Here is a 13,257-nt window from a genome sequence, read left to right on the forward strand (position 1 = left end):
AAATAATGTATTGTTTGTTCACATTTGAGCATCTTTCAACATACCTATCACCACTGTTAGAAAACTGAATGCTGTCAACTTTGTCCTGTAAGAAAAAATACAGTCTGTTAGAAATTCTATTTTTGAACAGAAAATATGATTTTGACAAATCCAAGTTTATCAGAATCTGAAACAATGAAAAAAATTGCAGATTGTATAATTTTTATATAAGTTTATAATTTTAATATGTTCTAATTGCAAGTTTAAAAAGTCCAAATACCAGAATTCACTAACTACATTTAAAATGCAAGTTTTTATTTAAAAGTCCCAATTAAATATGAATGATTGACAGATGAAGTAACTGTCCATTAATAACCTGGCAACCAATTAACTAATATTTGAATATGTATTTCCAGTATCTTAAGCCAACTAAATTGAGAGGAATCTGTTGTTTCCACTCCTACTTACACATTCCTTAAGAAATATACAATTAATCACTTTTTCTAAATCACAATATAAACTACAGGAAAAGTAAATGGCACACTCAGGTATGTTCAGATCTGAACGTCTTCTCTAAATCAAAAATACATACTGATCAAGCCTTATCACTGTAACATAAATGGTTGAAGTCAGATTCAGTATTAGAGAAAACATATTAGGGCAAACAAAATGAAGAAGATGGGTATTTTAAGAGCTACCCTTGAAAGACCTTTCAGGGTTCAACTAAATCTAAATTATCCACAGTAAAACTAAAGATCCTTTGTGCATCAAATGCTGGAGAAAAAAAAAAAAAAAAAAAAAAAAAGACTCAGCCTTCAGCACATGAACATAAGCTGAGTTTCCATTAGATTCCTCAGCAGAGAAAGTCTGAGGTACACAGGACTATCGTACACAAAAAATAAGAGTATTTTATCTAAGTTCTTTTCCTAACAGGTATGAGTTATATCAAGAAAGCAAGTAGAGACAGACAGCACACATTACATAAAGCACATGGGAAAATGACACTAAATCAGCAAGCTGACTTACTACATTGGAAGTATAAAGTAGCTTGCACAGCCACTGAAGACATGAGTAAAGGTCGAGATGAACACAAGCAAAATTCTAGAAACTCAATCCCATTTAAACATTTGATGCAAAAGGTTTCAGGTAATAATAACCTGAGTAAAGAAAACCACATTCTCAGCCTACCTTCTGTATACAGCATATAACATGCAGGTGGCTAAGCACACTTGCATCAGAGGGAAGCAAGAAAACACCCACATTAGAATTAGATAAATGTACGACATCCAGTTGGAAGAACAGAATTCTAAGTATCATCTTGATACATGTCAGCCTTTAACATGGTTGTCACATTGACATGACTGGCTGAAATTCTGCATAAGTTCTAATGCTATTCAACAAAAGAACATTACTACAAAACTACTAACAACACTGGTTGGCGGGACAGGGCTTGGAGCAACCTGGTCTAGTGGAAGGTGTCCCTGCCCATGGCAGGGGGGGTGGAACCAGGTGATCTTTTAGGTCTTTTCCAACCCAAACCATTCTGTGATTAACTTGCAACTTCAATACTGCTTGAAATAACTGATTATTAGATTTAGCAATCTTACTTACAGCATGACTTTCCAATTCAGCTATTTTCTCAGGTGTTTCAGTGCCAAAAAAATACATCCTGATGACATGGTCAGTGCTGCCAGTTGCTAAAAACATACCACCTGTGGAAAAAACATGCAATAATTAAGCAACTGTGTAAGAAATTTATCACATCACCAACCTTTCTCAGATGCTTAGTTTAACAAAAGTAATCTGAAGAGTTAAAAAAAATAAAATAAAAAAATCTGGAGTGTGTCACATTTCTAATGTTCCTCCATTCACATACACATATGGAAGGAAAACCCCTTCCTGTCCCAGAAAACACTCTCAGTCATAGTAAAGGAAAAGAGTCACAGTCAGTGTTACAAAGTTTTAACAATATGTATCTAGGAGAATGCTGAAACATTTAACACCCCTATCTGCTCTCCAAAGCCTTTGGTTATGGGGAATATGGCTAGTCACCAACATAATGACCTAGCTTACTCTTCCATTATAGCATTGTCTCATTTGAGGCATACAAATTGCTCCAAAACTGGGTAGATGTGTTAAGTAAACCGGAGTACACCAGTATTTAGCTGTGGGGGCAGCAATAGTAAGAGCTGCCTCCTGGTGTTTGTAAGCACTGTCAAAAAAAGAAAACCTCAAAAAAAAAAAACCCTCAAAAACCCCCAAACCCAAACAAACCCAGGACTATTCCCTGACAACATTAACAAGTTACACTTTGATTTCTATTTTATTTCTGCAACTGTCAAGTTTCTTCTAATGTTGCTAGTGTCCGGTACCAGTTATCTTTCCCATAAGCCACCTACATGATTAGAATGAAAGAAGACTACAAGCCAGGAGTGAAGCACATTTATAGATATTTTTGTGGATTTTTAAAAAGGCATCTTTATGAACATCCCTGCATATCACTGGCAAAGAATCGGGATTTCCTGCTACTGGCAGTAACCACTATTAATTGTGGTATCTTAGAGAACTAATTTTGCCTCTGACACTATACTAAGAGTTTAAATAAAATTAAAACCAAAACAACAAAAAATCCCACACCCAAATCCAGTAAGCATGGATGTAAAGTAATCAAGCACCAGGGGTGACTTCTGTCAAATGGCAAAAGGAAAATAATATTTAGTTCAACAGCCTTCAACTGTTGGCTAAGGCAAGTCACATTAATGTCATAGGCTAACAGTACACATACATACAATTGCCTACTACACAGCTGCTGGTTTTCTGTATTTTAAAGCTGTCACCACCAGAGTTTTACAACTGCTTATGGAGAAAGATGAGAAAGTACAATGCTAAACTCAATCTGTACATGACTTACCTATGCTGAATGAAGAGCAAAGCATCTGAACACCTGGTCTAGGTTTCTCTGTGAATTTCACTGGCCGATTGCTTAAAAAGAAAAGATGTTTGAAACAGGACAAAATAAAGGTAGGCTTCTTCAAACATCTACAGAACAGGTACTTCTTAAATACATGCAGTAACTTCTGAAATTCTTGTGCAAGAGGATAAGCAATAAAGTTTACTTTTCAAAACTAATGTACACACATACACAAACAGTATTTGAAGTCCACACAGCTTGACGTTTTCTGAAAGATGCTATTACCTAGCAAGGATAACATGACATGCCAAAGAAGGTTTATTATCGCTCATCCTTTGGCAAGTATGATTTAAGCCCTGCGTAACACATCCACGAAGTACTGAACTCTTGCCTTCAAACTACAGACAACCAATGGTACATTAAATAAGGCCTACCAAATACCATAACTACAGAACGCTGTGCATAATCCTAACATTTTACAGAAGTAAATAAAGGTTTGCAGCAAAGTGCACATGGTGATTTAAAAGACTGGTTTGCTGTTCTGCAAGTCAGCACACTATGCCACTTACAAGCATTATAGTTTTTTACTTATTATTCTACTGCTTTTCTGTTCAAATGTTTTCTGTTTATCAAAGGAAATGTTGAGACCTTCAGTAAAAGAACATTACTTAGTTTCTATGATACACAGCACAGAGATTCATAAGAATGCTGCTTTGAGACCTAGTAATGCTAAAATCAGTGTAGGTCCATGCTTAAACTACTTTAAACAACGTTTACATCTCTTACAGTATTCCAAATTAGTTTTAGGAGAATTCATTAAGGATCCAGTTTAAACACACTCCCTCCTACAACTTACAGCCTTTAAAGATTCTTCACATGAAACTACGCCTTTGATAGTTTTTGCTACCTTATAATTCTGAATTAAAAAGTAAATCAATCTTCTGCTTTCTAAGGTACTGATTTTTATTTTTTTTTAATAGCTGCTCTCATGTAAAATGGGTAATTTTATACCAACTACCATCATATGGCACAATACTAGATAGAGACTGATCATCCCAGATCTCTTTTTTTTCTGGTAATAATCTAATGGTTTATCTGTACAAATAAACAGCAATCACACAGAACATTAAAAACTACCCTGAGCATACTCTGCATGCAAGTTCTTTAAGAGACATCCTAAAACTACAGGACTGTCGAAACCTCAACACAGACAAAAAGCTTTATTATGCTATCCCAACATATTTATGTTTGCAGCAATTCTAGTTGTTCTATATACATTTTTAGCATAGCAAGAAATTTATTTCCCAACTAACCTCCCAGGACAATGGAATAACATAAATTTGTAAAGGATATAGTTAGCCATGCTGCTTTAGATTATCACAATAAAAACTTCTTTTTAGCTAGTTAAAAGTAACTGACTTAAGTATAGCATGGCACAGAGTTAATCAGCAACCCATTTACATACTTGAATTTCATGGAATCTGTATCCCACTGCCAAAAGCAAACAGTTCCATCTGCACCAGTAGAGACCATGTATCGCATGGAGCCTTTCACCATTGGACTAAACTAAAGAGAGGAAAGTAAAGTCAGACACATATAAAAAGATATCTAAAAACTGTTCCTAAACTTCTAAAAACCTTAAAAATGTAAAACCTTGATTTACTTTGAATTTTCCAACTAAAACTACTAAAGCAGTTGCTGATAACCATTATTTTAAATGTTTACAAAAGAACATCTCCTATATTTTAAAATAAGTTGTGGTCTATGTTTCAATTATTGCATTATATAAAACCAATTCATTCGCTGCTTTGGTTTTGAAGTCTTAACTAACCACATTTATTCACTAAAAATTGCGCCAATGAATGAAGTAATGAGCAGAGCAGACTGGAAATATATAATTTTTTTTTTTTTTTTTTTAAAAAGGAAGGTATTTTCACTACACAGGCTTATTTTTTTTTGAACTCTATAATAAGCAGAGCTTCAGTTATGAGACAGTCCAAGTAAGTGCAACCCAGCATCACACATGAATATATAGGATATCCTCGCACATACTTCTTTAAAACATGAATTTATTGGTATGCATAGAGCTACCCTTTAGAAAACTTCAAAGAATTCATGTTACACAAGTTGATTTAAATTGTTCATCCATTGCTACTACTACTGTTGGAAAGGGCCATATAAATTGCACATATTGCAATTACAGTACTGGGATATCTAGTCTAGGTCATGCTTTGCCAAGAAAGGTTGGACCAGATGATCCTTGAGGTCCCTTCCATCCTGGGATTCTAGGACAAGAATGCTTAAACAGAAGAAATCTACCACACTACAATAAAATAAACACCATGAATAAGTTCTTTCCCATTAAAAACCAAACAAACAGAAAAAAATGCAATGAATGCCACAGAAACTGCAAATACGAAAATTACTCTCAGAGGCAGCTTTTTTGAGTAAACTGCAAAATTATTTTCTGTACAACTGAACTTCACAAGCTGGCAGGTGGCCACTTCACCCCTCAACATCAGCCTGTTTGCCTCACTGGATAACACAGCAAATTGGGATAATGAGCTACTTATGCATTTATGTGTTAAATAAGGAAACACAAAGGCCAAACAAAGACTGAATCCAAGGGACTACCAATAGCTCATAAAGTATCACAATGACTTCAAATTTAAATATGCAACATACTACACTGAACATCTTTGAACTTTTGAAATAACTCAAATTTTTGAGATTAAGAGAAATACCTGTATCACAGAAATTGTGAGAATCGCACACCGGATCAGAACACTCACCCACGTAAACCAGCATGTTGCGTCTCCAGTAACAGACATAAGGAGGACACAGTATTTCCTAGGAATTCTCTTTAGTTCCAATAGCTCAAATATTAGAGTTAGTGATCTTTTCTAACTGAAGAAGGATTCCTGTCATTATCTTAAGTACTCAGGAATTTCACGGCAGCAGGGAACTATTTTTCTTTTGTGTAGATTTCTCTTGTGGTTTTGACTAATTTTTTACATCAATATTTAAATGTTAAGATTTTAGTATTCCCCCAGAAATAATTTCATTCATGTGAAAACCACAGTGACAGGCACAATGAAAGTTCATTGCACTTGGACACGAAAAAGTAAGATGGACACTTGGCAAGTTACTCCTCCACCTAGTAACAGCAACCACAAAGTACTTTTCTCCACAAACAGAAAACGAGGCACTAATGTTTCTTTCCAAGAAGTTGTAACACAAAGATGGAAGCTTCTGCTGGTGTAAAGCATTCCTGTAAGTACGTTTCTCAATTGCAAGAAGAAACCAAGCAAATTGGTTATTTCTTACCAATATGACAGCTACCTAATCTTAGGGTGTCCCATTAATCTAAATCCTACTACTAAAGCAGACTCTTAAATTTTCAAATCAGGTACAACAGCATTTCCCTTCCCTCCCCCCCCCATTATTCCTTGTCTTCTACTATTTGACTAAAATACCTTCAAACTTTCCAGACCATACTGTCATGTGAAATTTATCCAAGTTTCGTGGACTGACTGCATCTTACAATCCATTTACACTATTTGTACTTCAGTATGTAGATACACTTAAAAAAAAAAACAAAACCCAAAACCTACCTGCAATGAGGTAATGGATCCTGTGTGTCCATGGAGGACCGCAACTGGTGCACAAGTTCTCAGACACCACACTCTGATCATTTTATCACAGCTTCCAGCTGCAATCATAGTGTTTTCATAATTGACAGCCATATCAGAAATCTCTGCTGAATGTCCTCGTAAAGTGGCAAATAACCTGCCATTATGAGTTGACCAAATCTTTACCAAACAGTCATCTGAACCCTAGAAAGAGACAGTTATTACGCTCAGCAAGAGTTTTCAAAGACATTCAGAATAAAAATTTTAGGTTTCCCTTAAAGAACCTAACTACGTTTTTCCACAGCTTGGTAAGTTACACTTCTATGTAAAACTATGTATGAGCTTAAAGAAATAAGGTCATAAGACCACATTAAAAAAAAAAAAAAAAAAAATTTAAAAATGCTCACTTATGGTTCAGGATTACAGTGCAATCATCACAGATATACACCATATAATGCAAAAAGTCTGGAATAAGTTTGAGGGGATTCCTTACAGGGAGGAGCCAGTGAAAGTACCGTTCCGCAAAATCCATCTCTCCTCTGCCACTTCATAAAGAACATGAAACACGCTTAACATCGAACTACATCACTGAATAAAGCTCCTACATCAACGTCAACACCTGATCAGCTACTACATACCCCATTTCTTACATGCTTCCAACCTTACAATTTACATCAAATTACATCAAATTGTTCTACTTAAGCACAGCAATGGAGCTCATGGGCTACATTTTAACACTCCTGATATTCACTTCCAGAAGTTTTAGCATAACACGCATGTCAAAGTTCTTTTCCTTGCATCCATCTAGAGCTACATTCATATTTGGATCTGTATCATGAACTTACAGTAAATATTCTATGTCCAGTCCTATCGAATGCAACACAATATACAGAAGAAAGATGGCCAAGAATCCGTCTGTGCATTTTGACATGCTGATACATACTTCCTGGAAATGAAGTACTGAACTTTGCATATCCAGTTAATTGTTTTGCTCGATGTACTTCCACTAGAACACAAAGAAATCAAAGAATGAATGCACTGATATTTAAAACAGGTCTATTCTAAAACACGATTTTATTTAACTTGCACTATTACTTAAGGACGTACTAGAAGTGACTTTCAGAATTTATAAAGTTGGGTTTTTCTGGCATTTGCAATTTTTAATATGTATAAAACCAAGACAGTATTTTAAACTTGTTCCAATCAAAAAAAGTCCAATCAAAACAGTCTCTAAATAAGAAGTGCTAAGTGTTAACTTTATTTTCCCATGGCTCTCTAGGGCCTCTATACTTTAAACCATACAAGTGTCCTTCCATCCAAAGAAGGATTTCTGTTTCCTGTAGGTTTAGTTACTTAATACAGGGGCTTCATAAACAAAAGAAGATGTCATCTAGAGGCTACTGTCTCACTAGTGCTGTGAGCAGAGCTTTGTACCCGATACATAACTCCACTGAAGTCACAGGAAGTTCTCCAGATGAGCCTCCAGATCCAGCTCTGAGTGCAGTTTTCAGCATCACAGCAAGGCCAGTATCAAGACACACATTGTGTATTCACCGCAGCAGTGATGAGCTTTGCAAAGAGCTTACCAAGATTTGGTGGTGTGCCATAGTTCACAGGAAATTCAGGAGGTCTTCCTCTGTGAAGAGCAGCAAATGCAGAGCCCTTCCAAACTGTGTTCCTGCAATCTTTAAAACCAATTGTACATGTTTAAAACAAAAACATAAGTACACGTTAAAATGCCAAAATACAGTAAAGAACATATCTATAGGTGGTCTCAAACACAGTACTAAAACAACTGAAAAAACAAGAACACCAAAACTTTTCACCAACAGTGTAGCATCAGAGAAAATTCCATTCAGTATAGTAACAGGAGGAAAAAAGAAAACAATGCAACCAACCACCGATCTTTGAAATCACTCCTAAGCGGAGATGCCCCTGCAGTTCACATAACACAAAGCTAACCTTTCCACTGAATTTCTCCTACTCATCCCCAGTGCAAAGCATTCAAGGTTTTTAACATTTTAATGAATATTTTTTCATAAGTATTTATTGAATGTTTATTAGTATAAAAATATTTAACTAGATGAACTCAAGAGCTCCCTTCCATCTGACAGTTCTGTGGTTCTTAAAAAAAAAAAGACCCACACTGACAGTTACTTTGACACCCTTACGCTGAAATAATTGTTCTATCCTGATTTTCAGGATAGAAGAGTCACTGTCATTCAGTATGCATCCTTTAAAGCAGTTAGGACAGTTAACTGAAAATGCAATAGTATCCCACAAACCAGTCCCACATCACAGCATCTAGCTACCCAGCAGAACTTCAGACACACACACATGAACTTCCCAGAAACAAGGAATTCTAAAGCTAAAATCTACTCTATCAAAGTTTGTGCTTACGCACTGCCAAACATTCCCTTTAAGTTGCGGGCGAGGACTTTCTTCCTCCCTATGTACAGAATTCACAAGTACTAATTCTGATGCTATTTGCATTAACCACAAAACTTTCAGAAAGCTGGTGTTAACTGTCTCACATTTGCACTGAACTGAATACAACAGCTGCTGCATTCAGAACCATCATGGGCCAATATACTAGTGGGAGTATGTCGGAGAAACAGCACCTGTGTCCTGATGATTCATTTTATTGCATTAACACTGAAAACCAGCCATGTTCAGCAGTCTCAGCACTCAGAGTAACAATAACTCTTGTGATGCAACTTAAAACCTTCTCTTCATAACAGTCAGTTTATAGTTTATACACAAAATGCTGGTGTTCCGACTGATTAAACACAGTACTGAAATGGGGGCCAATTCTGGTGAAAGCTCACCCCTTTTAAGAATTCCAAAAGTCTTCACCGTATACTTATGAAAATGTATCATACCCATACCAAATAACGAGTAGACCACACCTTTTGCTGTACGTAACAATGACTGTCTCCCTGCACCAAGCAAGGAATTCACTCTCGAAATGCTGGGTGGTATCTCCTTATCCAGTATAGGGCCAATACGCTTGCAAATTTGTAACAAATGGTCTGGAGCCACATGTTTGGTGGACAGCACCTGGCGGAAATAAAAGTTTAAAAACGTATATATGGTACATCCAGAACAGATGCCTCTAAAAGCTTCAATATTCACACGTATAATAAACATTGCTTAAATACTTTTAAGTTCAACTTGCAAAACAAAATCAATTCTGCTAAGCTCTGATCTAGTAAATTCAGCTACTTCTCTCCAAGAATAGGAGAGCTATAGTAAAAATAACTGCAGTAAACCCACCTACTGCTTATCAGTATTTTACTACTGAAAGCTTGCAATATTCACACGCACAGCACCCATTCATGTGGCACCCCACAATGAGTGTCTTTGCCCCATTCACCCAATTATTTTTATTAAAATACAAAAAATAAAATTCAAACCCTCATAACTCAAGATCATGGAGAATTTTGTTGTAATCAAGCATGAGAATTTATACAACTAGTGCTTCAGTCACGCAGTACTTGTTCGGTAAACTGCAACCCAGTAGGTCTGAGTACAACCTCTCTGGAAACAGTTTCCTTGAAAAAACAGTACTATGAAGTGTAAGACTGTCCTACTTCTTCAAACCAAAAGGATCACAACAGTCATCCATCCATTCAGGAAGGATTCCATACTACCTACATCTCACAGTCTGAAAAAATACATACACACTCTGATGTTTCAGTCAAGAACAGATGTAAGCGGGTTTTGATTATTTTTCCCCCTTTACATTCTGGGAATTCAGTGAAAAATAATTCTTATCTAACTATAAAGCAAATCACAATACTGCAGAAGTTAAATATGCAAAGCAGTCTTTACACAGACTTGAGTAAACTAACCATCAGAATCATAAATTTAAACTACTGGGGAGGCCTGAATCAGCAGGCACAAACTGCCCCATGTTTATACTCCACTCTCTGATTTTGCCACGTCAAAACCAGTTGGACCCAGAAGCCACACTGCTACCTCAGCAGCCACACCATTCCCAGCCAATACATCCAAGAAAGGCAGCAGGCCACACCAACACAGGTATGTGGCCTCTTGCCCACGTAGCTCAGAACACAAGCAGAACTAGCTCGTGCTTATGCTGCTATTCTCTTAGCCTACCAACAGAACTTGGATGAGGGAAGTTCTGACAAGGCTGATCTCATCATCAGAACAGTGGGAATAAAAATATCACGTGCTGTCATGTAACAAAAAGTTGCTTAAATGCACACTGAGTATGGAGAAAGTACAATTTAAGCCACAGCCTATTATTTGCTTCGATAATAAAACCCCAAGTAATGTATAAAGATTGTGGGGGTATTAGATGTATTCCTGGGGGAGTGGGGAGGTGGTAATATCAGTAAAATAGTTAAACACTACCATACAGCTCATCAGATACTTGGTTGATTATGAGAAATACATTTGATAGTCCAAAAGATTACAAAACGCACTTTTTCATTGTATGTTTATAATTTTTGCCTCTTGAATTGGTACAGAGCAGTACCAGCCACAACACTCAGGACAGAACACTTTATGCCAAGCATTATAAACCATTTTGTTTGCATGCCATTATCAGGAAATATATATTCCAAAAGCAATCCCTGATGAAAGCATGCATACAAAACCTTGCAATTCATTTCCTTTTTAAGTAGTTTTCCTCAGATTTTAGAAGGAACAGGCATTTTAAAGTCCTGCTCCGATTCCATGATGAGCAAAGAGGAAAAGAAATAATTGCACCACATGATTGCACTTGTCTGTGGTCTCTGCAAATTCAGAGTGAGACCAGTGGGACAACAAAGTGCCCAAAGCCCCTCAAAAGCAGAAACTAAAACCTTCATAAGATTAGTTTGGATATTGTGAAATACTACTATCCTGTGCAGAGATTTCTTTTAAATTTTGTAGGGGAAAAAAGGTAGAAGCAGCATTAATATCTTTAACATATTAAAGAATTAATGTGACAACAGTATACGCGTAATAAACACAGTTAAAAAAAACTGTAGCGAAGTCAGCAGAATCCACACATCTCCCAACATCACCACTTTTTTGCCAAAAGAAGTACAACCAACAAACATAAAAACACCCAAACAATTCTTTTTAAACTTAATAGTACTTTCATGTTTGCTAAATTCAAGTCAGAACTTGAAAGTATTCCTGTTTAGCAAGACTAGGCTTTCCGGTAACGTAAAGCATCAATCTGAAACCTCATTTGCTCAACTGACCACACTGACAAGTAGAAGAAATAGAAGCCAGTTTATCATTTTAAGCAGCATTTAAATAATTAAAAGTTTTAAGCAAAATTTTCTTCCTTCTCTATGCAAACATGACTCTGACATGTTCAAGTGCTACACAAGATTTACCTATAACATTACATAAGCTGATGGTAAGGGGGAAGTCAGTCAATCAACCTGGAATGCCTGAATCTTAAGGGGAAAAAAGCAAGAATAAGTATCTGCTTAAAGGAAACAAGATCAACTCCAATAAAACAGGATAAAGACACGCTGGACAGGCACCACCAGGCCATCGCTTCACAGGATTCAACTGCCAAATACACTCTGCCACTTAAGAACCAGTATAATAAAACACCAAGAGAAAGACAGCTTTCCATTCTGAAACAGATACAAGTTAAAACACTTGGAGCAAACATCAGCCATAGAAGGCATAAAGTACACGCTGTTGAGAGATCACTCATATCTTCCCAGAATTCAGAAACAAAGCTATAACCAGTGAGTAGGCAGAGATAAAAAGCATACTCATAGGCACCAGAGCTGCCAACCCTTGATTTCTGAACAGCGATTTCATTTCCTAATCTGTTGAAGGGGACTGATGAAGCCAACCAGAAAATAAATACCGTCAAATCAAAACGCACTTAACAAACTCACTGGTGAAGCTCTGAAATGAAACCTTGCTTCAGATTGGTTCTTCCCTATATGTAGGCAGTGGCATGTACCAAAGCACAACGCCAAGCTCCACCTCTGCTATGTAAACAATATCCCCAATTTAAAACACCACTTGTGTTTTTGTTAGTCTAATGTAAAGAAACTAAAAGGTCCTTTTCAACGTATCTCCAATGTCTTAATAGAGCCTGAATAAAACTGGAAGGTAAAACTGCTAGCCTACTTTTAAAGGAAAAGGGTCTAACAGCAACGTTATCATCCTAATTAAAAGTTTAAAAAGAAAATAATCTCACCAATTCTTCGTAACTTCTATAATGCTCATTTCCTTGCCAATCCAACCTTTTGGGAAGCAACTAAATGGAAGAGGAAAAAAAAAAAGTAAGTGGTTAAAAGGGAAGAAGGGATATATCACATCCAAAACAATGCGTGTTGAGGCGGAAAAGTTGAGACAGTAGAGTGGAAGAAACTTGAATGACTCGTAAAGTAAGGGAAACTTTTGACTACAGCAAGAGAGCCTATTTCATCAGAACCCACACAGACCTGGTGCTGCTCCAGCTCCTGCACCAGCACCTGCAGAGAAAGGGGAAAAAACACTGATTTAGGGACAAGTAAGCCTCCGGCTTCTCAAGGGCTGAGGAGGGGGAGCGGGGGGGCGGGGGCCACTCGATGCTCCATGCGGCAGCGCACGGACGAGCCCGTGCGCCCAGGTGTGTGTGTGCGGCGCCCCTGTACTCACCTTCAGCGCCCTCCTACAGGGCCCGGTGGTCAGGAAACGAGCTATGAGGAAGTAGAGCTCTGAAAGAGACACGGGGAGAGACGGGGGGTGAGGCCGGGGCTGAGT

The 13,257-nt window shown here is 37.1% G+C and overlaps 1 protein-coding gene across 1 annotated transcript in view; it reads right to left on the reverse strand.

Annotated features, from left to right (window-relative positions):
- Positions 1–13,224, reverse strand: part of BRWD1 (bromodomain and WD repeat domain containing 1) — a 54,692-nt gene extending 41,468 nt beyond the window's left edge. The window contains exons 1-11 of the mRNA XM_010009299.1: positions 13,153–13,224; positions 12,957–12,986; positions 12,710–12,769; positions 9,432–9,582; positions 8,109–8,207; positions 7,368–7,528; positions 6,505–6,726; positions 4,356–4,456; positions 2,891–2,961; positions 1,591–1,691; positions 45–85 (exon numbers count right to left, since the gene is read on the reverse strand). Coding sequence (XP_010007601.1) covers positions 45–85; positions 1,591–1,691; positions 2,891–2,961; positions 4,356–4,456; positions 6,505–6,726; positions 7,368–7,463 — 632 coding nt within the window. The 5' untranslated portion in view covers positions 7,464–7,528; positions 8,109–8,207; positions 9,432–9,582; ... (1 more) ...; positions 12,957–12,986; positions 13,153–13,224. The remainder of the gene's footprint in view (positions 1–44; positions 86–1,590; positions 1,692–2,890; positions 2,962–4,355; positions 4,457–6,504; positions 6,727–7,367; positions 7,529–8,108; positions 8,208–9,431; positions 9,583–12,709; positions 12,770–12,956; positions 12,987–13,152) is intronic.
- Positions 13,225–13,257: the final 33 nt, after the last annotated feature.

This window comes from Nestor notabilis, unplaced genomic scaffold (genome assembly GCF_000696875.1).
Source record: "Nestor notabilis isolate BGI_N333 unplaced genomic scaffold, ASM69687v1 scaffold33502, whole genome shotgun sequence".
NCBI lineage: Eukaryota > Metazoa > Chordata > Aves > Psittaciformes > Psittacidae > Nestor > Nestor notabilis.